This window comes from Pristiophorus japonicus, unplaced genomic scaffold (genome assembly GCF_044704955.1).
Source record: "Pristiophorus japonicus isolate sPriJap1 unplaced genomic scaffold, sPriJap1.hap1 HAP1_SCAFFOLD_2408, whole genome shotgun sequence".
Taxonomy (NCBI): domain Eukaryota; kingdom Metazoa; phylum Chordata; class Chondrichthyes; family Pristiophoridae; genus Pristiophorus; species Pristiophorus japonicus.
Genome location: NW_027252132.1, coordinates 1 through 26,261, shown reverse-complemented (window position 1 = coordinate 26,261; position 26,261 = coordinate 1). Strand labels below are relative to the sequence as shown.

The 26,261-nt window shown below is 42.8% G+C and overlaps 1 protein-coding gene across 1 annotated transcript; it reads left to right on the top strand.

Annotated features, from left to right (window-relative positions):
- The first annotated feature begins 500 nt into the window (after positions 1-500).
- On the top strand, positions 501-26,208 carry LOC139245827 (regulator of G-protein signaling 12-like). The gene is made up of 9 exons (XM_070871327.1): positions 501-591; positions 2,581-2,696; positions 3,985-4,173; positions 6,110-6,183; positions 8,858-8,984; positions 15,545-15,641; positions 17,976-18,043; positions 18,411-18,564; positions 24,877-26,208. The coding sequence occupies exons 1-9, from the start codon at positions 501-503 to the stop codon at positions 25,554-25,556; spliced, it is 1,596 nt and encodes a 531-aa protein (XP_070727428.1). The 3' UTR covers positions 25,557-26,208.
- The last annotated feature ends 53 nt before the right edge of the window (positions 26,209-26,261 follow it).

Sequence of the window (26,261 nt, the reverse complement as noted above, 5' to 3'; positions counted from 1 at the left end):
CTCCTGCTCCTAGTTCTTACGTACTTAAATAGATGCTGCAACAACACCAACAGTACAACAAAAACAACAACAACTTGCATTTATATAGCTCCTATAATGTAGTAAAACGTCCCAAGCTTATCAATCAAAATTTGACATTGAGCCACATAAGAAGATATTAAGACAGATGATGAAAAACTTGATCAAATAGGTAGATTTTAAGGAATATCTTAAGGGAGGAGAGAAAGATAGAGAGCTTAAGGCCTCGGCAGCTGAAGGCTGGTCACCAATAGTGGGGCGATGACAATCAGGGATGCGCAGGAGGCTAGAATTGAAAGAGCGCAGAGATCCCGGAGGATTATAGGGCTGGAGGAGGTTATAGAGACAGGGCATAGCGAGGCCATGGAGGTATTTGAAAACAAGAATAAGAATTTTTAAATTGAGACGTTGCTGGGCCGGGAGCCAGTGTTGGTCAGCAAGAACAGCAAGATGGCTGAATGGGACTTGGTGCGAGTTAGCATATGGGCAGCAAAGTTTTGGATGTGCTCATGTTTGTGGAGGGTGCAGGATCGGACGCCTGCCAGGAGAGCGTTGCAATAGTCAAGTCTAGAGGTAACAAAGACACGGATGAAGGTTTCAGCAGCACATAAGCTGATGCAGGGTTGGAATCAGGCAGTCTTGGTGATGGCGCAGATATGTGGTCGGAAGCTCATCTCAGGGTCAAATACAGTGCCACGGTTGCAAACGGTCTGGTTCAGCCTCAGACAGTTGCCAGCGAGAGAGATGGAGGCAGTTGCTAGGGAGTGGAGTTTGTGGCGAGTATCGCAGACAAATGGCTTCGGTCTTCCCAATATCTAGTTGGAGGAAATATCTGCTCATCCAGAACTGGATGTCGCACAATTTAGAGACAGTGGAAGGATCGAGAGAAGTGCTGGTGAGCTCGAACTGGGTCTCGTCAGCATACATTGAAAAATGACGCTATATTTTCTAATGATGTTTACGAGGGCCAGCATGTGGATGAGAACTAGGAGTGGGCCAAGGATCGATGTTTGGGGGACTCCAGAGGTAATAGTGCGGGTATAGAAAGAGAAGCCATTGCAGGTGATTCTCTGGCTCTGGATAGATAAGAATGGAACCAGGCAAGTGTAGTTACACCCAGCTGGATGACGGAGGAGAGACGTTGGAGAAGGATGGAGTGATCAACTGTGTCAAAGGCTGCAGTCAGGTAAAGGAAGAGGCGGGCTTATTTACCACAGTCCCAGTTACATAGGATGTCATTTGTGACTTTCATGAGGGCCATTTCAGTACTGTGGGAGGAGTGGAAACCTGATTGGAGAGATTCAAAAATGGTGTTCTGGGAAAGATCGGCACGGATTTAGTTGGCGACAGATCGTTCAAGGACTTTGGAGAGTAAAAGGAGTTTGAAGGAAAGTCGGTAGTTTGCCAAGACAAAGGGGTCAAGAGTGAGTTTTTGAGGAGAAAGGCGATGACGAGGATTTGAACAGGAGGGGAACAGTACCTGAGGAGATAGAACCATTTACACTATAAGCTAACATGGGGACCAGGAAGGGAAGTTGGATATTCAGCAGTTTAGTGAGAATAGGGTCGAGGGAGCAGGAGGTTGTTCTCGTGGACAAGATGAACTCGGAGCAGGTATGAGGGGAGATGGGAGAGAAATGAAAGGCTAGGGCAGGTGGGTTAGGGCAAGGAAGGGAATCAGCTGAACAGATGGTCTCAATTTTAATGGCAGTAAAAGAATTTGATCCCTTGGGAAGCTATAAGTGTGCAGTTGATTACTATGTTAAACTGAGGTGTGAGATTAAGTGCAGTCAGAAACAAATGTCCTTCATTTTGACCATTTTCCCTGATATTTGGGATTAGCTGTTTCAGAGGTATGGAAATAACTGAGATTGATATAGCTTTAAACACTTAGGCTGACTTCATTAATGTTGTTTAAAGTCATGTCAACTGGAAAACAGTAGTAAGTACTCCATCAGATGGCTAAATTGATGTAAGTCGGTGAGTAACTGAGCCATAAGGGTGAGGATTGTTTGATCTCTGCTCTGTATTGAGCTAACTGATCTTGGCCAAGGTGCTACAATTGGTCTAAGCAGTCCTTGGTTAGAGATGTGACATTTGAGCATCACACATGCTCCTGATTCCGATGGACGGAAGGAGCAGAATTGAGCCTGGCTGATCCCCCCCCCCTGCAGTTGAGCAGTGTGCCTGGGCTCAGCTATCTGGGCTCACACATGAAAAACTATCCCGTACCAATATGTGGAGGTCAGCTGGTACAATGGAAATTTTGTAGCAATTGAGGTGTTTAGGAGGGGAAGAAGTGAGAAAAGCGGCCCAAAAAGCAACTTGGTAATGTAGACAAGAGTTCAGATATGACAGATTCCTCAACCATTTTAGATTGCATGTATCTACTAAACTATATTAACCATATCTTCTACCTTTTCATACAAGTGCAAGTATTATAATTTTATAAAGCTCACAGATATTTTCTATTTCAGCAGCAGTAGGCTGTTTTAGAAGGTAGAGGGTTGCAGGAAAGCATTTTATGTTGATGCAATAAGCATTCTTTCTCTCACTCGCTAGACCCGTCTGAAAGTAATGGGCTGTCTCAGTGGCACCGGGAATCATTTGGCTCCATGTCATCTTCCAATAGCACAGAGTTGATGGCTGCTGGCTGTCCAGGAAATAACAGACAAGAGGTTAGTGCCAACTAAACAAAAATATGGGAGTAGTCCCTCAATTAGGTGCAACTGGAGGATCTGATCCTTGACTACTATTTGAATGCATTGGTTCACCAACTCCAGGTCATTTACAGTAGGGAATCTGTTTATATTTATTTCAAGAATACTCTTTTTAAAAAAAATACTTGAGGCGAGGTGTGCTGTTTTAAGGCAGTGTGCCATACGATGAGGAAAATCTGAGGTTTGATCCCTGGTCTGTCCTCATGCCAATTGAGAGGCAGAAGGGACACTATAATTAGCCTCTGCTGCATTGGCTCAGGGAAAACAAAATTGTTCCAAGTTCAACTCCCGGTTGCTCTGCAGTGACCCTCGCTGCAAAGGCCACGTGGGCGGGTGTCAGGTGGGGACAGGTTTGGACTCACGTCAAAATGGCCACTTGGGTGAGGCCCTGGAAGGTGTCTGGCACTTCGAACTAAGACCCTGCAAGGAGCCAACACCTTCAAGAGAGGAAGAGAAGGGGAAACAATGACAGAAAACAGCAAATTTGTCTAATAAATGTGGGGGAGGGCGGGGGGGAAAGCTGACTAAACTTATAACTAAACTTGCACCTCTTATTCAGGATTCACCTTAATCTTGAATGTCCTGGATATGCATAAACTGTTGTACAGAAGAATTGTATTCCCCAGGGCAAGCACAATCAGCCAGCATGTGAAATGATTTGAGCCGATACTATTAAGAAATATAGTTGACAGTTTCTCATTTTGTTTTGGTGATAATAAGCACCAGACAGCTTTAATTTAAAGAATGTTGAGCGATTAGGCATGCAGTGACCTAACTAGGGGAGTGGACAGGAAAGCTACTATTGAGCCACTAAAACTGCCTGATCCTCTCATCAAAACAACGGATTGACAAAAAAAAATGTAATGTGAACTCGTGTGTTTTAATAAGCTAACCTATACTATACATTATACTAAATGTTTTCTGTGTTTTTTTTAAGCTAACTGCCACAAAACAAACACGCATTTAAAAATGGCATGCAAACATTTTTTTTAAATCCTTATCGTTTATCATATATTTGTGCACACTTTTCTTTTCATATTTTGACTTATTTGATTATTTTCCAAAACCCTTTTTGCAGATATTGTTTGTGTTTTAATGTTATCCTTGTTATGATGATAGCTAAAATAAATAGAAAAAAAATGTTTTTATCTACAATACTGATTTAGGATCCACTGATATCAATTGTGTTTCAGTTTGTTGCTCATTTAGTATTCATGTCTGATTGAAGATTTTCTTTTTCTAAAAGCATGATTCTACCAAAGTGGCGGAGAGAGAAAAGTCTTCAAAACATTGCACTGTGAGTCTTCCAGATGGTTCCTCACGCACAGTTTCAATCCAACCCGGCATTTCTATTAGACAACTATTGACTGAGCTCTGTGAAAAGCTACAAATTCAATTAGCAGCCATAGACCTCTTTCTGGTTGGAGGTGACAAGGTACGTCAAGCCGCTCTGTGCATCCTTTACAACCTATTTAAAAATGCAAACAAATTGGTGTTGCTATTAACCCCACACGACGGACAGGAGCAAGTCACGGAGAGGGTTAAACATTTTAAACCGGGGAACCCGTCCCAACCCGCCGCGTATACACCCGCTGACTTCTTAAAGTGCAATTAGGAGCCTGATTTAAACTTAACAAATGCTGTCTGGGTTTCCCAGGGCTCAGGAAACCCGGCAGGGATAGGAGTTGGAAGCTACCGGCTCCAGAAGGTCAGGGCTTTATATAGCACACTTTGTGGGCCAGGAGGAGCAGGAGTGCTGCCCCAGTCTCTTAAGGAAGCCTTTGGCTTTAGCCCCTGCTGATCGCAACCTCTCACTTCCCTCTGCCGCAATCGGTGATGCCCCCCGCCCCCACCAAGCCCCAATTTGTAGCCTCCGATTGTTACTCTCTTCCACGTCCCCAAAATGGAAGATAAGAATTTTAATGGGGTCCTGCTGTTACATTCAACAGGACCTTCGCAGCCCCGTCCTTGCTGGGTTTCCCCTGCACTCCTCCGCATCCCTCCCATAAATATCGGGGCCATTGATTCAATCAGTTTTAATTAAAATGTATGTTAACCTATATCTTACCATTAGTGGATTCCTACAACAGTAACGTGCATTTATAAAGTGCCTTTAACTTAGTAAACATGAGGCAATTTACAGATAAAAACAGCTACAGAGCATTAATAGAATAATTAAAGATGATCGATGGCATGGTAAATACCTGTGCTTCGAGGAGGCTTTTGAAGGTGAGGAGTGTTCGGGAGATGGATGGATTTAGAGAGAGAGTTTCAGAGTAAGGCAAAGGCAGCTGAAGGATTTTTCACTAAAGGTGAGTAGATGGATATGGGGGGGGGGGGGGGGTGCGGAGGAGGCCAGGGTGGAGGGCACACGCTGGCATGTAGGTCTGGAAGAGGCTGTGAAGATTAGGTGGGGAAAAGCTATGAAGGATTTGCAAATTATTTTGAATTCAATAGGATGTTGGTGAGGGAACCAATGGAGGTCGACAAAGATGAGTAATAGAGGAGCCGGATAGGATGTAGATGGCACAGGAGGCTGGTGGGCAGAGCTCTGGAGAAGTTGAGTTTGGACATGATGGTGTAAAGGAAGCTATGGATAAGGGTTTCAGCGATCGTGGAGTTAAGATAAGGGTTGTCCAGGCCTTATGTGGGTGGCAGTGAAGAGCAGGAAATGGGTGGCAATAAAAGGGAGTTGGAAAGGCAGGGAAGAGAGGGAAATGGATGGCAATGAAGGAGAAGTAGGACTGAAGTGAGCGGAAAACGGTTGAAAATGAAGGCTGGAGGGAGGGAGCAGTAATTGGGAGGTTTGCTTTCAAGGGATTTAGGGGAGAAGGCCACTTTGCAACAGGGAAGAAAGGGAGTGCCAGTACTAATTGAGTGAATAGGAAAGGGAGACTGGCAGCATTAATGGGTGAGGAAATGGTATCAGCTTGAGCTGATGTGGGGGAAAACGCCTACTGAATGGGAGGGGAGAGAGAGAAGAATAATGCAAGCTTGAACTAAGTCAAAGCAGGAGAAGAGCTCCAGGTTGAATCGCAGGCGTAGAGGAAGAAGAGTGCCAGCTTGTCACGAGGGAGCCTGCCACGGGATTCTCTTAAAGTGCATCACCAATTTCATTCTTCAACATTTGTCTTTGCTCCTTCAATGCAAGCTTAAGCTACAAAGTCCATATAACTTGTTTTCACATGCATAATCTTGACTTCTCAGCCTTTTTGAACCTATTGGTCTGTTTTACTAGTTTTATCAGTTGTCACGTACTAGTATGTCAAGTATGAATATGTTAATTCTGGGAGAGGGCATATTGATGTTAAAAGTTTTGGATTTTTTATTGCTTACTGTTGATTTATATTAACTCTGAATAATTTTTTAAGCCTCTTGTACTTGATCAAGACTGCAGCACCTTAAACTCACGGGAGATTCGATTAGAGAAGCGTACACTATTTCGGTAAGTTAACAAATTGTTATGATTGGAACATAAGAACAGGAGTGAGCTATTCAGTTCCTCGAGCCATTCAGTTAGATCATGGCTGATCTGTATTTTAACTCCATCTACCCGTCTTGGTTCAGTAACCCTTGGCTAACAAAAACCTAGCAGTCTCAGTTTTAAAATTTTAAATTGACAGCTTTTAGGGGAGGAAGTTCCAGATTTCCACTACCCTTTGTGTGAATATTGTGATCTACAAAATGCAGAAAAATTGAATGAAACTTTGAATAAAAATAGAAAGTGTTAAATTATTTTAATAATGCATTGCAAGAGTGAATGCTGAGCTTAATTTTATAGCCAATGTGCCTATGATGTTTAAAATTTCTGTTTGCAACATATTGCATCATTTGGATATAGCCATGGCATCTGCCCTCCCCTGATGCACTTTGGCTGCAATATTAGAAATGAATTGTCGAGATGAAGAATTATAGGGTTTCTTGGCCTAGAAACAGGATTTTCTTAATTTTTTTGACAGCTTGTCTTAATTAATGAGGCTACACTATTGTCCGTTTTATTTCCAAATCAGTTAAATCCCGATGTTCAAAGAACTGTTTCAGTGCCATCTACAGTCTGTTGGTATTTGCAATAACAGGAGTTGATATGTGAACGTTATGCAAATTGGGGAAAATACTAATGAATTTTTGTATATTAGGACAGGTGGTCAAAGAGGTAGGATTTAAGGAGCGTCTTAAAAGGAGGAGAGTGAGATGGAGAAGTGGAGGGAATTACAGAGCTTAGGTGGCTGAAGCAAAGGGAGTGGGATACACAAGAGACAAGAATCAGAGAAACAGAGAGTATGGGGTGGGGTTGTGGGGGAGTTGTGCAGCTAGGGGAGGTTACAGAAATAGGTTGGCCTTCTTGAACCTCAGAGGGAATTTAAGAGTCAATCATGTTGATGTGGCCCCGGAGTCACACATAGGCCAGACTGGGTAAGGACAGCAGGTTTCCTTCCCTAAAGGACATCTGTGAACCAGTTGGATTATTACAACAATCCAACAGCTTCATGCCACTTTTACTGGATTATTATCCAAGCCTCTAGATTACTAGTCCCCTAACATAATCACTTCACTACCTTTCTGAATTGTCCTTGTAATGGTCATAGATAGATTTTTTTTAAATAACTTAAATTTCAAATCAGTTTTTGTAAGTTTGGCAAGCAGGTAGAAAAATCTATTAAAATATTTATCACGAGAAGTTCCTCGGGGCTGGTTTCGCCACTCCGCTGCTGTAACTCTGGCGGAAGTTTGGTGGAAACCCTGGTTCCACACATAAACAGAACTTCTACCAATTAAGTCCGGCAGAGTGGGAGAAGCCTTGAGAAAATTCCTGGCATAGGACTTGTCTTTTTATGAATTTTATGTTCAGGTTGAGGAATATTATTGTTGAGGAATGCAACACTTACAATTTTGAGACATTCAGTTTCAGTATCAAGGACTCCCAGGTAAGTAAAAGCAATGTTCAGTGCGGAGTAAAACTCCCCTTGTTTTGCTCCAACAATGCGTCCCAGCCCTAACCTCATTAGAGTGATCCCTACTTCACATTTTCCATTTACCATACCAGCTGTCCTATGGTCCCTCAGGAAACAATTCCATCCTGTCGACCCATGACCCATGAAGAAATGGATTGTGACTGAACAAGCCTATTTCACATTTGACCCTTACATCCCACATCCCATCCTATGAGTCAGGACGTAATTTAAGGTCCCAGACGTAGCAGACTGTACCACCCGAACCAAACATTTCTTTTTAACCAGAAACCAAAAGGCGGGATGGGTGAAACATGCTGGCAAGATGATTCAGCACATCAGATGTCCAACAATACTCTCCACTTGCCTGGATGAGTGCAGCTCCAACAACACTCAAGAAGCTCGAGACCATCCAGGACAAAGCAGCCCGCTTGATTGGCACCCCATCCACCACCTTAAACATTCACTCCCTCCATCACTGGCGTACCATGGCTGCAGTATGTACCAGCTACAAGATGCACTGCAGAAACTTGCCAAGGCTTCTTTGACAGCACCTCCCAAACCCGCAACCTCTGCCACCTAGAAGGACAAGGGCAGCAGGCACATGGGAGCATCATCACCTGCAAGTTCCCCCAAGTTGCACACCATCCCGACTTGGAAGTATATCGCCGTTCCTTCATTGTTGCTGGGTCGAAATCCTGGAACTCCCTCTGTATCAGCACTGTGGGAGTGCCTTCATCACTCGGACTGCAGTGGTTCAAGAAGGCGGCTCACCACCACCTTCTCAAGGGCAATTAGGGATGGGTAATAAATGCTGGCCTTGCCAGTGACACTCACATCCCAGGAATAAATAAATAAAATATTGTGCCACAGACTAGTGGGATGCAAGCCTTTGTTCCCGAATTTTCACAATGAACGTGATTTATGCCATTGTAACAATGCACTGGTGATGGGGAAGCAGGGCAAGAATGTCTCTTTGGTTGCACCGAGTCCGACTAAAATAAAGTTGAAAGAGATTGTCCAATCCAAATGGTAAAGAAAAACAAAAGTTATTAGCATTTTTAAAATGTTTTTGTTCAAATGTTTGGCTTTAGATAATAATTAAAAGTTGAATACTCTAGCTGTGAGGGTGAATAAAATATGACAGCATACTCTTTCTTCTATTTTCAGACTGGACCTTGTTCCTATAAATAGATCAGTCGGTTTAAAGGCCAAACCCACCAAACCAGTGACAGAGGTGCTACGACCAGTGGTGGCAAAGTACGGCTTAAATCTCAGTGAATTAGTGGCTAGAATTGTAAGTATATTGAAATAAGAAAGAAAAGACTTGAATTTACAATTGCACCTCATATGTCTCAGAAATGGGTCAAAGTACCCTGTATACAGTATGTTTATTTAAAGTGCAGTGACTGTTACATAGAAACATAGAAAATAGGTGCAGGAGTAGGCCATTCGATCCTTCGAGCCTGCACCACCATTCAATATGATCATGGCTGATCATGCAACTTCAGTTTCTTTTTCTTAGGCAGTCCCTCGGAATCGAGGATGACTTGCTTCCACACTAAAAATGAGCTCTCAGATGACTGATGAGTCCGATGTGGAAACTACAGTCTCTGTCACAGGTTGGGCAGATGTTGGTTGAAGGGTCGGAGTGCTTGGGTTGTCGTGCACTCCTTCCGCTGTCTCTGCTTGCTCCCAGCAAAGAGACTCGAGGTGTTCGGCGCCTTCCCAGATCATTCTCTCCCACTTCGAGCGGTCTTGGGTCAGGGATTCCCAGGTGTCAGTGGGGATGTTGCACTTTTTCAAGGGCTTGAGGATGTCCTTGAAGCGTTTACTCTGCCCACCTGGGGCTCATTAGCCGTGTCGTAACTCTTGAGTAAAGCGCTTGTTTTGGGAGTCTCGTATCGGACGTATATGGACGGGCCATATCGTCCCCATGCCCGATACGAAACTGTTATGTAGGCAATCGGCAACCATTTTGTGAGCAATTTGATTGCAAAGTCAGCCATGCGATGAAAGGCCAATTAATCTGTTTTTGGTCGTGTTGGTTGAGGGAGGAATATTGGCCAGAGCATCAGGGAGAACACCCTGTTCTTCATTAAATAGTGTCCGGGGATATTTAATGTCCACCTGATTGACTGGAGCAGGAAACTGGGTCCTTGGTTTAATGTAGGGTGACCATATGTTCTAAACCAAATCTGGGGATACACAGGATGGGAGCACAGCAAAGTAGCCAGGGCAGAAAATGTAGGTTGCGCATTGTAACGAGGCAAATATTTTTTAGCAGCCTATATTTTGATAATTGTACATATAGAAACAGAAACATATAAAATAGGTGCAGGAGTAAGCCATTCGGCCCTTCGCGCCTGCACCGCCATTCAATGAGTTCATGGCTGAACATGCAACTTTAGTACCCCATTCCTGCTTTCTCGCCATACCCCTTGATCCCCCTATTAGTAAGGACTACATCTAACTCCTTTTTGAATATATTTAGTGAATTGGCCTCAACAACTTTCTGTGGTAGAGAATTCTACAGGTTCACCACTCTCTGGGTGAAGAAGTTTCTCCTCATCTCGATCCTAAATGGCTTTCCCCTTATCTTTAGACTGTGACCCCTGGTTCTGGACTTCCCCAACATTGGGAACATTCTTCCTGCATCTAACCTGTCTAAACCCCTCAGAATTTTAAACGTTTCTATGAGATCCCCTCTCATTCTTCTGAACTCCAGTGAATACAAGCCCAGTTGGTCCAGTCTTTCTTGGGAATCAGTCTGGTGAACCTTCGTTGCACTCCCTCAATAGCAAGAATGTCCTTCCTCAAGTTAGGAGACCAAAACTGTACACAATACTCCAGGTGTGGCCTCACCAAGGCCCTGTACAAATGTAGTAACACCCCCCTGCCACTGAACTCAAATCCCCTCGCTATGAAGGCCAACATGCCATTTGCTTTCTTAACCGCCTGCTGTACCTGCATGCCAACCTTCAATGACTGACGTACCATGACACCCAGGTCTCGTTGCACCTCCCCTTTTCCTAATCTGTCGCCATTCAGATAATAGTCTGTCTCTCTGTTTTTACCACCAAAGTGGATAACCTCACATTTATCCACATTATACTTCATCTGCCATGCATTTGCCCACTCACCTAACCTATCCAAGTCACTCTGCAGCCTCATAGCATCCTCCTCGCAGCTCACACTGCCACCCAACTTAGTGTCATCCGCAAATTTGGAGATACTCCATTTAATCCCCTTGTCTAAATCATTAATGTACAATGTAAACAGCTGGGGCCCCAGCACAGAACCTTGCGGTACCCCACTAGTCACTGCCTGCCATTCTGAAAAGTACCCATTTACTCCTACTCTTTGCTTCCTGTCTGACAACCAGTTCTCAATCCACATCAGCACACTACCCCCAATCCCATGTGCTTTAACTTTGCATATTAATCTCTTGTGTGGGACCTTGTCGAAAGTCTTCTGAAAGTCCAAATACACCACATCAACTTGTTCTCCCTTGTCCACTCTACTGGAAACATCCTCAAAAAATTCCAGAAGATTTGTCAAGCATGATTTCCCTTTCACAAATCCATGCTGACTTGGACCTATCATGTTACCTCTTTCCAAATGCACTGCTATGACATCCTTAATAATTGATTCCATCATTTTACCCACTACCGATGTCAGGCTGACCGGTCTATAATTCCCTGTTTTCTCTCTCCCTCCTTTTTTAAAAAGTGGGGTTACATTGACTACCCTCCACTCCATAGGAACTGATCCAGAGTCAATGGAATGTTGGAAAATGACTGTCAATGCACCCGCTATTTCCAAGGCCACCTCCTTAAGTACTCTGGGATGCAGACCATCAGGCCCTGGGGATTTATCGGCCTTCAATCCCATCAATTTCCCCAACATAATTTCCCGACTAATAAGGAGTTCCCTCAGTTCCTCCTTCGTACTAGACCCTCTGACCCCTTTTATATCCGGAAGGTTGTTTGTGTCCTCCTTCGTGAATACCGAACTAGAGTACTTGTTCAATTGGTCTGCCATTTCTTTGTTCCCAGTTATGACTTCCCCTGATTCTGACTGCAGGGGACCTACGTTTGTCTTTACTAACCTTTTTCTCTTTACATATCTATAGAAGCTTTTGCAGTCCATTTTAATGTTCCCTGCAAGCTTCCTCTCATACTCTATTTTCCCTGCCCTAATCAAACCCTTTGTCCTCCTCTGCTGAGTTCTATATTTCTCCCAGTCCCCGGGTTCGCTGCTATTTCTGGCCAATTTGTATGCCACTTCCTTGGCTTTAATACTATCCCTGATTTCCTTTGATAGCCACGGTTGAGCCACCTTCCCTTTTTTATTTTTACGCCAGACATTACAAATGCACATATAATTACTGCAGTTGTGATGTCGCACTATAGAAGCGCATTCAGATACCGTTTATGAATAATACAATAGCATTGTTTGGTTTCGTAGGGCCTTCCATCTCCCTAAAGTTGCCTTTGACTCTCGGCTGATGACACTGCTGCAGGCTATTGCTGACACCTGTCCTTTTGTGTCCGCTGCATTCGAGCATTGCTGACTGATTAAAAAAAAACGTCATATATTAACGGAATAATTGGCGGACCAATCGGCCTCCGAATTCCGACAATTTTGAATTGAGAGGAGATGATGAAAGCTAAATTACATTATTGTGCACAAAAACTCAGTAAAATAAATTAACAATCTCATCTGTTTTGCAAAGATTCCTTCAGAAGATTAATAAAAAATCTGGAGCAATTCACATGTGCATAGCCTCTGGGGAACTGCTATCGTCAATTAATTCAGCTCAGCGACTCTGGTAATTATATCACACAAGCCCATCGACCAATCAGCAGCCTGCGATTCAAACAATGACATCTCGCAGCAAAAGAAGAGGGGACGAAAGAAAGTGGGGATTTAGTTGTCAAGTGAGGCTGGGTTGGGAGTGAGGCTGGGTCAGGAGTAAATTTATATATCAAATGTCTTGTGACTGTGCACCTTTTGCTATGACTTTTGTACCATCACACTTTGTTGATTGGCTCAAAGTAAAACGGCAGCAATCACAATTGAAGAGGTAGGGAACATACAAATCAAAAGTGTAGAAAATAACTAAAAAGCTACCAAGAGAACAGATAGCCCTGAATGACCAGTCAGGAGGACCTACCAAAGAAAGGAGACGGCAAACCAGTTGAATCACTCAAAACATATCTTGAAAAAAATGTTCCAGTAATCGTTTTCAGATGTTGGTAGGCACATTCATTTCAAAGCACGTGTTCTGCAAGGGAAATAAGTTAAAAACTCGATGCAAGATCTGTAGGAAGTAGTTATTTAATAATTCGTTTCTCAAATATCGCTGCCTTTAATTTTAGAGCAACTGCAGATGGTCATCTTAACTCTTTAAATAGATTGATGTTCTAAATTAGCAACCAGAGAGCAGTGAATGGATTCAAACATTAAATGGCTATCAGAAATTTAATTTCATTTAAAAAGAAACATTCCAGCCAAATAGTATGCGTAAAGGCCAATTATTTTTGCTTTAGTTAAATAAATCAGCAAAGCTCAGCAAAAAGACAATTCTGTTTAAGGGGAAGAATTTCGGACCAATAAATCACTTCGCTGCCAGATCACCAGCTGGTTCAGTCTAGGTGGCAGCGCTGATCAAAGCGACGTTAATCCAGCAAATTGGACGTTTCCATTGATTAATAGCGGGGGTGAAGTTATGAAAATCTAATCTCACAGTTTTTGACGAGATTCATGGCACAGAGGGTACCTGGAACTAACAGCCTGAGTTACTCATGCCATAATTTCCTACAGTGTTGCTATCGTTAGGGGGCCTATATACTACGCCCATCAGTGACTTTTTCCCCCTTATTATTTCTTATTTCCACCCAAACTGTTTCAACATCCTGATCCTTTGAGCATATATCATTTCTCACTATTGCAGTGATTCCATCCTTTACCAACAGAGCTACCCCACCTCCTTTTCCATTCTGTCTGTCATTCCAGATTGTCAAATGCCCCTGAATATTTAATTCCCAGTCCTGGTCACCTTTCAATCATGTCTTTGTGATGGCTTTCAGATCATACCCATTTGTCTCAACTTGTGCCGTCAACTCATCTCTTTTGTTACAAATGCTTCGTGCGTTTAGACAAAGTGCCTTTAAATTTGTTACTTTAGTCTTTTTTCCAGCTTGTTTCCTCTCTCCTTCAAACTCACTTTCTTTATTTTTTCTTTCTAATTTCCGCTTTTCTCCCCTCCCTACTGAATCAACTCTCAGGTTCCCATCCCCCTGCCAAGCTAGTTTAAACCCTTCCCAACACCACTAGCAAACCACGCCCCCCCCAACGAGGACATTGGTCCCTGCTCCGTTGAGGTGCAACCCGTCCGACTTGTACAGCTCCCACCTACCTCAGAAGCGGTCCAAATGTCTCAGGAATCTAAAGCCCTCCAGCCTGCACCATCTCTTCAGCCACATATTCATCTGCTCTATCTTCCTATTTCTGTACTCACTAGCTCGTGGCACTGGGAGTAATCCGGAGATTACCACCGTTGAGGTCTTGCTTTTTAGTCTCTCTCCCAGCTCCCTAAACTCTGCCTGCAGGACCTCATCCCTCTTCCTACCTATGTCATTGGTACCGATGTGGACCATGACCTCTGGTTGTTTGCCCTCTCCCCCCAGAATCCCCTGCAGCCGCTCAGTGACATCCTTGACCCTGACACCAGGGAGGCAACATACCATCCTGGAGTCACGTCTGCGGCCGCAGAAACGCCTGTCTGCTCCCCGCTCCCCTGACTATGGAATCCCCTACCACTATAGCTCTTCCATTCTTTTTTTTCCCTGCCCCCCCCCTCCCCTCCCCCCCACCCCCCCCCCGGCTCCCCATGCAGCTGAGCCACCCGTGGTGTCATGGACTTGGCTCTGACTGCACTCCCCAGAGCCACAATCGCCCCCACTGGCACTCAGAACAGAATACCAGTTGGAGAGCAAGATGGACTCAGAGGACTCCTGCACTACCTGCCTAGTCCTCCTCTTCTGTCCAGGGGTCACCCATTCCTTATCTGCCTGCACACTCTTAAGCTGTGGGGTGACCGCCTCTAGAAACGTGCTATCCATGTTGCTCTCAGTCGCACGGATGCACAGTGGTGACTCCATCTGCCACTCAAGCTCCAAAACACGGAGCTCAAGTTGGTGCAGCCGGAGACATCTCCTGCACATGTGGTCACCCCAGCTGTGTGAAGCATCCAGGATTGCCCACATGTCACAGGATGTGAAATCCATGTGACTGAGCTGCACTGCCATCCCTCTAGTTATATCCGCAATTATCATATAGATCTAAACTCTAAACCTCAGCAAAACACGCCCAGAAACTACTCAGCAAACAGCTGATTTAATTAACTCCTTAGCTAAGAAGGATCACAGTTCCTTCTTACTTACATCAATGCCAAAGGTTTCCTACCGAAAGAAAAGAAAAAGATAAAATACTCACCAATCCACCAGCCAATCACTTACCCGCTTGGCTGTGACGTCACACTTCGATTTCTTTTTACTTCGTTGTTTACTTTCTGCCCCTGCTGCAGCTGGCCTCCTCCCGACTGCCGCTGCTCCAAGCCGCCGCCGCCCTTTGTAGTCCTGCACCCGCTCCGCTATCGCGATGCTGGCCTCCTCCTGACACTGCAACTCTAAAAGCTGTCTGAGAACGGGAGGACAATGAGAACCCGACAGACCAAGTTCTTGTCTCATTCCTATCTCGTGCTATATATTCCTCTGTAACTTTCTTCCCGTCTCTTTTGTTTCTAGTTTATACTGAGGATATATTTTGTGCTACGTTTTTATTCCATAGAATGGGGAATCAGAAGCTTTAGATCTTGGAGTTCCTATCTCTAATCTTGATGGACAGCGTGTAGTTCTGGATGTTGCAGAGCATTTTAAAGGGCAAGGTAAGCAGAATGTATCGTGTGTGTATTTTTCCCCATAATTATTTCCTTTTCTCACCTATAGTACATAGCTATATATTACCGTGCAAAACAGTTAAATGAATGATGATTTTGCCAAGTAATTTTATTTACTTAGCTGTCAATTATTTTATCGGTTTTAACTGTTTGAATCAAGTTTGGCATGAAGCTAATAAATGGATTGCAAATTGGATTACAATTACAATAGTATAAAATGGGTTCACAGTTATAGATAACCAAAAGTATATTTATGCAATTTGCTTGATTACAATACACACATTACAGTGCAGCATAACATTTTCTTCTTTAAACAAGGACTTCAAAATTTTTTAATAAAAAGGACATAAAATCCATTAATAAATTATCTTTAAAAACATGCCACACTCTCTGCCACAGTTTGTTGCCAAGAGGTTTGTGTGTTGCTAAAACTTGGGTATGGTAGCATAAGTGGTTTTGTTACTGGACTAGTAATCCAGAGGCCTGGACTAATGATGCGGAGACACGAGTTCAAATCCCACCATGGCAGCTGGGGAATTTAAATTCAGTTAATTAAATAAATATGGAATAAAAAGCTAGTATCAGTAATGGTGACCATTATTGATAATCCATTATTGGGATGCTTTTAGTGCCTACTACGGTGAAGACCGATACAAAATATTTGTTCAAAGTCTCTGCCAGTTCCCTGGTCCCCATTATTAGCTATCATTGGAAAAGATAGAAAAATAATTTGTGCATTGGAGATTTTATTCGCTTAAATATTTTATTTCTTTATCAGTCATTAATTTCAGAGGGCTTGGGATGTGTGTGTGTGTGTATATATATAAATAAACATCTTGCAGTCTACTTTTGGTGTATATTCAAGTATCATACATGTGTATATGCAAATTAATTTGTCCTCCACCTGATGGGCTTAAATTTCATATTCATAAAAGCGCAACAAATCACAACTAAACAGATAAAGAATGTACCAAAGAAAAGCAGGAATGAAAACTACTAATGTTTTTTTGAAAGCAAAGAATCACTACAAGCAGAAGCTACTGGCAAAGGAAAGCAAAAGGGAATCAATTAAGTCACTCAAAATATTTTTGGAAAGCTCTTTGTTCAGAATCTTGTTTCTTCATCCAGCTCACTATACACAAATAAAAAGATACAATTTATAACCTAGCAAGCACGCAAAAATCATATTTCAGCCCAACCTCTTGAAAATGCATTAAATAAATCTTGTTCTCTGAAGCCTAAACTCTGTCAACAACCTGAGGTTTGCGTTTGGCTCTGAGCTTGCTGTTGTGACGTCTGGTGCAAGTAACCTCAGACACCACTGTTGCAATCATTCTGTAAGCAATGTCATGGGAATTCAATTTTTTTTAAAGTCCCCTCCTTCCCTCATTCTAGCTGTCGCTTCCCTGCAGAGCTATGCTGTTGTCTGGATGTTCACCTCCCTCAGTGCTGCTGGCTATAGCACCACCTCCCTCACTCCTGCTGTTGTAGTTCACTAAGGTTTCAATCCTGCTCTGATGCTCAATCCCCCTTCACTCAGTCCCACTTCGCTGCTGCCCTATGCTCCTGTCAGGAGTCTATGTGCAGTATCCTTAAAGCCTTCCAGATCTCTCTTACCACCACTACCCGCCACCCCACACACACACAGTTCCACTACTGTTGGTGCACACAGTCCTTTCCCTCAGTCCTGCTCTGCTTCTTCCTACGGCACATACTCGCTCAGCATTGCCCTCAGTCCAAAGTGCTGCTGCCCCACAGCACCCAGTCCTGCTTCGTTGCTGTCCTAATCCTAAATGAACTCCCTCCCTCCCTCATTCTCATTATTCTGCTCCCTTAAGCACCCAGTCAGGTTCCCAATTTGCTGCTCATAGCACTGCAGGAATCTGTTGATTTATTAATCTTCAGTTCCAAAATTCTTTACCCACACGGTAAAAACCTACATGCTAAATTGAAGGGATAATATACTGATTTGATATTTTGTGTAAAAAGCCATATGTATTTATTTCTGAAACTGATATGTCAGGAGGGAAAAAATATTTCCTCCCTGAGGTAAGGTTAATCTAAACCTATTTCTCTGTCTCTGAGCAAAATTATTTTCCAAATCCTTTTATCGGAGATATGCACCCATTCCCAAACTCTAGTGCAGGAACAGTGTAACCTCTGACACAGTGAGTACTGCCAGAGGAGATCTGTTAGCATAGTAAATAATGTTAATGTTAACAGTCATCCAAATTATCACAGTAAAAACAACTAGCCAAATGTTACTGATGCTTTCATCTGATCATTTAATAGAGTGTCTGGCCTTACACTGTTTATTTACAGACAGACAGAACAGTGCGGTAGGAAAACCGGGCTCTTCCAACACTGGCACACAAAATCATGGTGCTAAGGTAAACTTTTACCTTTTTATATGCTATAGAAGTATAATTCTGCCATTAATGTTTGCCGCAAAAAGTATTTAGAAAAAAGGTAGCAAAATATAGGAAAATATATGCTCTGGCAGCTACTATTCCCTCCAATTATATCAGTATATTCTGTTTTTTGATGCAACATAACATATCTCTCTCATTTATACTCATAATTTTATTATTAGGATTATTAGTACAGTAAGTAATTTTTTACCTTCTACTTCATCCACATTTAGTTTTGGCTGTCTCTTACTAGGTGATGCCCTCAGATTATATTAATATATTCTGCTGTTTTTAGATGCAACATAACATATCTTTCATTTATAATCATCAATTTTATCAACACCAGGAGGATGGAAGATCTGGGGGAAAGCCCTCTTCGGTTAAAGTACGAGGAGATAATGGAAAATCTTCCAAAGATGCAAGACCTTTGAAGAAGGAAGATATAATTCAAAGGACAAACAGAAAGAGACAGCCAAAACTAAATATGGATGAAGTAGAAGGTAAATTACTTACTGGACTAATAATCCAGAGTACACTAGTTGAAATCCCACCAGGGCAGTTTGAGAATTTGAATTCAGTTTTTTTTTAAATCTGGAAAAAAAAAATTGATATCAATAAAAGTGACCATGAAGCTGTTGGATTATCATAAAAACCCAATTGGCTCACTAATATCCTTTTGGGAAGGATACCTGCCATCCTTGCCCAGTTTGGTCTATATGGGATAAAACCCCTGATGGATTGCATTCACGCATTTTAAAAGAATCTAGGGAAGAGATAGCAGAGGTATTACTAAACATATTTAATAATTTGTTAGAAAAAGGTGTAGTGGCAGAGGACTGGCTATTGAGGGAGTGCAGCGAAGGTTCACCACATTCATTTCTGGGATGGCAGGACTGACATATGAGGAGAGACTGGATCAACTGGGCCTTTATTTGCTGGAGTTTAGAAGGATGAGAGGGGATCTCATAGAAACATATAAAATTCTGACGGGACTGGACAGGTTAGATGCAGGAAGAATGTTCCCGATGTTGAGGAAGTCCAGAACCAGGGAACACAGTCTAAGGATAATGGGTAAGCCATTTAGGACTGAGATGAGGAGAAACTTCTTCACTCAGAGAGTTGTTAACTGTGAAAATCCCTACCGCAGAGAGTTGTTGATGCCAGTTCATTGGATATATTCAAGAGGGAGTTAGATATGGCCCTTATGGCTAAAAGGATCAAGGGGTATGGAGAAAAAGCAGGAAAGGGGAACTGAGGTGAATGATCAGCCATGATCTTATTGAATGGTGGTGCAGGCTCGAAGGGCCGAATGGCATACTCCTGCACCTGTAACCGAGGAGGACTGCAACAAATTACAGTAGGATATTGGGGCCATCTTGCAGAATGGGCATATAATCGGCAAATGAAGTTCAACACAGATAACTGTGAGGAATTACATTTTCATAGGAAGAATAGGGAGGTCACTTATTACTTGGAGGGTGAGAGTCTAGGTGGGGTAGAGGAAAAAAGGGATCTCAGAGTACAAATCACTAAAAGTTGTGACACAGGTTAGCAAGGCCATAAACACAGCAAACTTAAGCACTAGGGTTTATTTCTAGAGGTATATAATTGAAAAGTAGGGAAGTTATGCTAAACCTGTATCTAACCTTGGTTAGACCACACTTTGAGTACTGCGTACAGTTCTGGTCTCCATATTATAAAATGGATATAGAGGCACGGCAGAGGGTGTAGTGAAAATTTACAAGGATGATACCATAAATACGAGTGTATACATATCAGGAAAGGATGAACAGGCTAGGTCTCTTTTCTCATAAAAAAGAAGGCTGAAGGGTGACCTAATAGAGGTCTTTAAAATTATGAACGGTTTTGATAGAGTGGATGGAAAGAAAACGTTTCCACTTTGGGGAAGAGCATAACTAGGGGCCATCAATATAAGATAGTCACCAAGAAATCCAATAGGGAATTCAGAAGAAACTTGTTTCCCCAAAGAATGTGGAACTCGCTACCACAGTGAGTGGTTAAAGCAAATAGTATAGATGCATTTAAAGGGAGGCTAGACAAGCATATGAGGGAGAGGAAACAGAGGGTTATGCGGATAGATTTAGATGAGGAGATCAAGTGGAGCATAAACGCTGGCATGAACAAGTTGTGCCAAATGCCTGTTTCTGTGCCGTATATTATATGTAATCTTATGTAATATGGCATCAGTCCCCCACTTAACTCTTAATTGCCCTCTGAAGTGATCAGCAAGCCACTCCGTTGTTTCAGAAATTGCTCAGCAGTGGAAGAAGGCCCACCACCACCTTCAGAGGGAAACTGGGGTGAGCAATAAATGCTGACCTTGCCTGTAACACCCACATCCCAAGAATAAATTTTTTAAAAGCTTACACTTGATTGTAGTGTTTAGAGGCTATATTGTAGAATCCCAGTGAGCTGTACCTTGCAGTGACAGTAGTGATTTTCCTCATCCATCTACCAATGTCTACCAAGGGGATATACCGTAGCTGGGACAACCAGAAGCAAGGAAAAATGGTTGTAAAGTTACCTCAGGAAAGATAGGAGAACTGAAAACGGAAAATAAAGTAAAGAATATATCGTTCTACAACAAAATGCTAAAAGAAAGTTGCACAAAATAAAACAGCTTCTTGCATTTGTATAGCATTGTTCACATACACAAAAATGTCTTGAAGCACTTTACAGGGGGTGGTGCTGATGATGAAAACAGTTATAGGAAGCTATTGAAAACTAGGAAGGAAAGTGATTTGGCATCAAGATTCTGGAAAAAATGTCTTTAACGGTTGCATCTGTAGAATCGGCAAAATTGTGATGTGTACTTTTGTTAAGTACGCTAAAGATGTATATGATTGAGTTTAGTTTCAATTCAGTTTAGGCCTAACACTTATTGGAGAGAAAAAACAATGCTGCGCACAAAACAGTTGAATCATAAATAAAGCCAGCTAAGATTTAGCTTGATCAAATCTCTGAAAGTCAGAGAACCTTTGAGTTTGAGTTTGATCTAATACTCATTCCTCATGATATGTAGAACTAGCCCTAAAAAATATATTAAGAAGTAGCTTAATGCACTTTAAAAAAAATATATATATATTCCTTTTTTTGGGAGCAGAAATTAAGAAAAGTTTCCACATGTCATTCCAGTGTTGCTACCAGTCCTATTTAACATTGATCTCCACCCACACAGAACAAGTCCCACTGAACCCAGCACGCTGTGTAATATGTTTCATCTGTGATGTTCTTAATTCATCGTCTCAAACTGTTCCAACCAGTGGCAGTCATGTACCCACAAATATTTTACATCGGTGTTCTACAACATAACATATTCTCTGTAGAAACAGCCCAAGTTTGAAAGGGCAAATTTTGCATCTGTAATTTCAAGCACCTGCCACAACACTTCACTAAATCCAAGTGATGGCACTGTATTTGCTGGCTGTAATCCAGAACCACAAACCTGCCCCAAGTGTCTATCATTGCCATTCCTCATTAAACTACTTGGGGGTGTATAGAAAAGGCCCACTGTAACTTGCACACTAAAGTTCATTTTGCTTTCCTGTGGAAAAGCACTTGGTGGTTTGGCCAGTCTTGAAGTTGGAGACTTGCTATGTGAGGAAATCACAATTTGTCAACCTGCATCCTATCACTTTTTTCCACCTTGAACAAGATCACAAGAGCTGATGTAGACGATAATCATCTTTCTTCTTCTCATCCTGCTCTAAAACTAATGTAAATGTTCATTTGCTTTGTGGTAGTTTAACAAAATATGTTGAGACAGTGGTACTCTTTGTAATTCTGGATGAATTGAAAAGTCACTTATTTTAGAGTTGTCTTTGATCAATGAGCTAACCCTTTGGTGCCACAGACACTTCCGTTACTGTTTGGCTTGTAACAAGGAAATGACTGCTTTATCTTGTATAGCAGTAAGAAAATTTCATTCAGAATCATTAATTCCAAATATTTCACTATTTTTGAGAATTAGCAAAATTTAAGATACGAGAATGAATATAAAATGTATTTTTTTAAAGTAACATTTAAAGGTTTACACAAAATTTTAAGAGTTTGACTAGTTATTTTCAAAATATAAAGTGATGTTTCCCTACATTCCAAAGTGACGACACACATAGGTCGCAATTTCGCCAACGGGTGCGAGTTGGGTGTGGGCGGCATCAGTGGTGGGTGGGGAACATGCTCCTGGCTCCAGCTCACCTGCTGATAGCAATCTTCAGTTGATGGGGCTTGTAAAGCCCGCCCTACGAGGTTCCCGGCCAATTAACAGCAAGCGGGTCTGATGACCTCATCTTATGACGCATCAACAACCGGTTTCCTTAAAGGCACCATGGCCAACTTTTTTCTGACAGTTCTTCTGTCAGTGTTCTGTAACATTGAGTTGCTGCAAACACTGACAATCACTGCACAAAGGTGTCCGGCTACACCCAGGCTCTCCCATGACTCCCTCCAGTCACAGCAGGCAGGGACATTCTCTTCCCTTCCAATGGGTGGAAGAGACCTTCCCAGGAAACCAATGCAACCTGGTTGCACATTGCACAGGAGGGCACAAGCAGGGATGTCAGCTGGAGGAGTTAGCTGCAGTGGCATAAACCTTTCAGTGATCTCAGTAGATACGAAACGTTACTACAAAGCCACACTCAGCCTCATCCTGCTGTGCCACTCATCACATCCCCATCACTCTGCATTCCCTACCCTGCTCCTACATATCCTTACTCGCACCAACTGACCTTGCACCTCCACCCATCCCTCTCGCTACATTATCACATCCCCATCTCACTAGCCACCCCTCACACTTGCCCTCATCCTTGTCCAATCATACCAACTAACAGCATGCAAGGGATTTGGGTGTTTTAGCCAATGTTCGTGTAGACTTTCTGCTAATGTGTTGTCAAACATTGAAATCTTTATTTTGAACACTTTGTGTTCTTGGACAGATTTATGTGCACCTTTGGAAGTGACATAGTGAGTTGCAGTGAATGGTGAGACATAAGGGTACCCTGCACACTGGTGATGACTGAAAGGAATGGCTTGGGCATTGCAGGGATGGTTTATGGTTCTGGTGTTGGATGGTGCCAACTTGGTACATCATGTATCAGCCAGGGTGTACAGTGTCAGTAAATGTAGCCATGGTGAGGCCATCTCTGGCCTCCCGGGCAGCAATGTGGTCGGGTACTGCTGTCCTCCGTCCTGTGTAGCATCAGGTGATTACGGAGAAGGTTGGTGCTGTTGGTGATGCTGGTGTGCCTGGTGATGGGGCTGAATGTGATGGGATTCTGCGGAACAAGGTGAGATTTTGTCAAGGGCGCCGATGCTGCTGGAATAGATGGCAGGTGAGGTTGAAATGACAGAAGCGATCTGTCACTGGTGAGAGAGGTTGCTCCAAGGAGGTGATAGTGAATAGAGAGTTCACTGCAAACGCTTCCAACCTGCATACAGCTCAAAAGTTTCTTCCAAACCCTGAAGGCTTCATCTTCTGACATTAGAAAGTGAATAGCTGTGAAATGGTAACTTTTATACTACTTTTGCAGCTGTTAACTTGCCAAAGCCATAGAGAGTCACTGAGAACCCGACTCCACTTTCCTGGCATGTTCCCCAAGAGACAGCAAACCCGTCAAAAAGTTGGTAAAATTTTAAATACCTGCTTTTAATTCTTTTAAACTACCTGTTAAGTAACTTAATGAAGTGGCCTGCCGCTTGGTGTCGGCTCTGTGATCCGCACGCAGACCTGACAGCTGAGAAACTGACACGGAGGCAGGTTCAGAGCGGGATCCCAACCTGCTGTCAATCAGGCCTATCAATCAACCTCCCGCCGGGAAAAGCTGTCGGGGGTACCGAGCGGCAGCCGATCCACTCCCACAGGGCAATTTGCCATACTGGGCGGAAAGGGGGTCACCGCAGGTCGGTAAGAGGTCACCACATACCCGAAGGGGCGGGAACATGGGCGGGGCGGTAGCGAGCACACCACAAAAATAAAGGAGGGCAATTTCTCAAATGTCGGCACCTCCGCCTCTTTGAGATGGTAACAGCTCTTAAAAAAGGGGCAATTTCTTTTCTGTGATGATCAGTCTTGAGGCTTCATTTGATTGACAAAACTTCTCCCAAGGATACATTTTTCCCCTCGTTTGTGAGTCTATTCTTCCCCCTGCTCAGAATTACACCCCTTTAAGATATAATAATATTTGACTCAATGGCTGAAAAGTCACATCAGAGGCTTTACCAAGTTGGACATTGATGATAAAATAATAAAGCACCATGTTGTCATGCATGTCAATCATAGGCAGTCCCCCGAACGAGGATGACTTGCTTCCACAAGAGTTTACAGATATTTCAATGAAGAACCCGATGTTCCAGTCCTGAACTCCAATTGAGGGGGTGGAAGATGCCTGTGCGTGAATTTTTTTAATGTGTAGTGATCAGCAACCACACAGGCTTGACAGAGCTAGGCCTTTATCCAGCAGCAAGGATTAACCAGGATGACTGGAGACCTGCTCTGCTGTATGACCTAGTATGCACATATATCGCAGTGTGGGCAGGTCCGTGCTGGTCCTGGGCCCTCGGCTCTTCTGGGCCCCGTACCCTCATTCGCCGCACCTCCGCCACCATGTTCCAGGGCCTGGCGCTGCAGCTCTATTTATAGCCCCGACCTGCAGTGGTGTTCTCACATGTAGTCTGCTCCTGAATGTGGGTTGCACCTCAAACACATAGGCTTCACCCTAAATGTACAGCCTATTGAAAATTTAATACAGTGACTACCTTACTAACTTTAATTTTTCTATTTTGTATTGTGGCAGAGTTTTTTGACCTTCTATCCAAAGCTCAGAGTAACCGAGTAAATGATCAACGTGGACTTCTGAAAAAAGAAGACCTTGTTCTTCCAGATTTTCTACGCCTCAAGCCAACCATACCCGAACCTGGCTCCTCCACACCTGCAGCGAGTAAAGGAAATGGTAGGAAGAGAGAGGAAAAAAGCCAAACTATGCACAGGAGCGCAATGTCAGCACAACAGCCTGGTAAATTAGAGTATACGAACTCCAACACAGCTAACTCATCCGCACTGAATTTCAACGAAAACTCAAACAATGTAAAAGCCAAGCCAATAGATCAACACAATAACTGTCATCGACCTGTGTTAGTGCCACCCAATTATGCAAAGCCAGATTCTAAGCAGACAAATGATGGCCCCTTCCAAGTGCCGGTTTCTCCTATTCCACATGTCAATGACCAAAGGTGGGAAAAGCGGTCTGGAGACTGGCAATCGGAATCCGTTCCACCTTACGAGGATGAAAATGCATTTGATTTGACTTTGGTGGCAGAAGGTGATATCAATAGCCCAAACAGTACATTATTACCGCCCCCGCCAACAACACCATCCACTGTCAGTAAACTGGAGATAGCTAACTATACTCCACCAACTCCCTACACAGATGGTCAGGAGAACTCCTCACACTGCAGATCCACTTCAGGTATTTAATTGTGGCATATCCGTGACAAAAAGAAAATCCTTTATAATTATATTGATTGTGTTGAGATTGATCACATTTAAAAGGAAAAAGAAACTGGAAACAACTATCCAAAAACTTGATACATGATGCACTAGTTTCAGTTTACACCTTTTCTAAGTATTTAGCTGCTGATAGTTCTAGTCATGTAAAGTATATATGGAAAAAAGTCTGGATTGGGGTACAACACAAGAATCAAGTTTTAATTAGCATGTACCAAGCAGGACTTATTTTTATGTAACCAGTGTCTGAAGATATATTTTATTTGCCCTGCTGCACTTTCGAGAATAATTGCTGTTACATATTCTTGTAATTTCTGCATAAACCTAACTTTAATCCATTGGTGGGTGAAAAATTGTCACAAGGGTACGTGGGGACCATGCATATTTTGCAAATGCTTTGAATGAGGTTTCAGAATCTGTTTCATATCAGGCAAAAGATAACAAAAATGACTTAATCTATTCTCCCTTCCCATCTCGTTATGAGTATCAATTTCAGTTGAGCTTGATAGCTGAGTAGCTAGCTGAAATACTTGACTTTATATAGAGTAAGAATTATGCACAATCCTACCCACTTAAATCGATATCTTGGGGACCATTCTCATTTTGTCGACAAACGGACATAATACATGAAAATAAAATCATCAACACAGAATTTCTGAATGTTAAGTTTTTGTA

What these genes read in the sequence shown, in the direction of transcription:
- LOC139245827 (XM_070871327.1), top strand. Translation starts at nt 501, where the DNA reads ATGGGCAGCAAAGTTTTGGATGTGCTCATGTTTGTGGAGGGTGCAGGA. An exon ending in CACAAAATCATGGTGCTAAG is followed by an intron (nt 18,044 to 18,410) that starts GTAAACTTTTAC and finishes TATCAACACCAG; the next exon opens with GAGGATGGAAGATCTGGGGG. An exon ending in AAATATGGATGAAGTAGAAG is followed by an intron (nt 18,565 to 24,876) that starts GTAAATTACTTA and finishes GTATTGTGGCAG; the next exon opens with AGTTTTTTGACCTTCTATCC.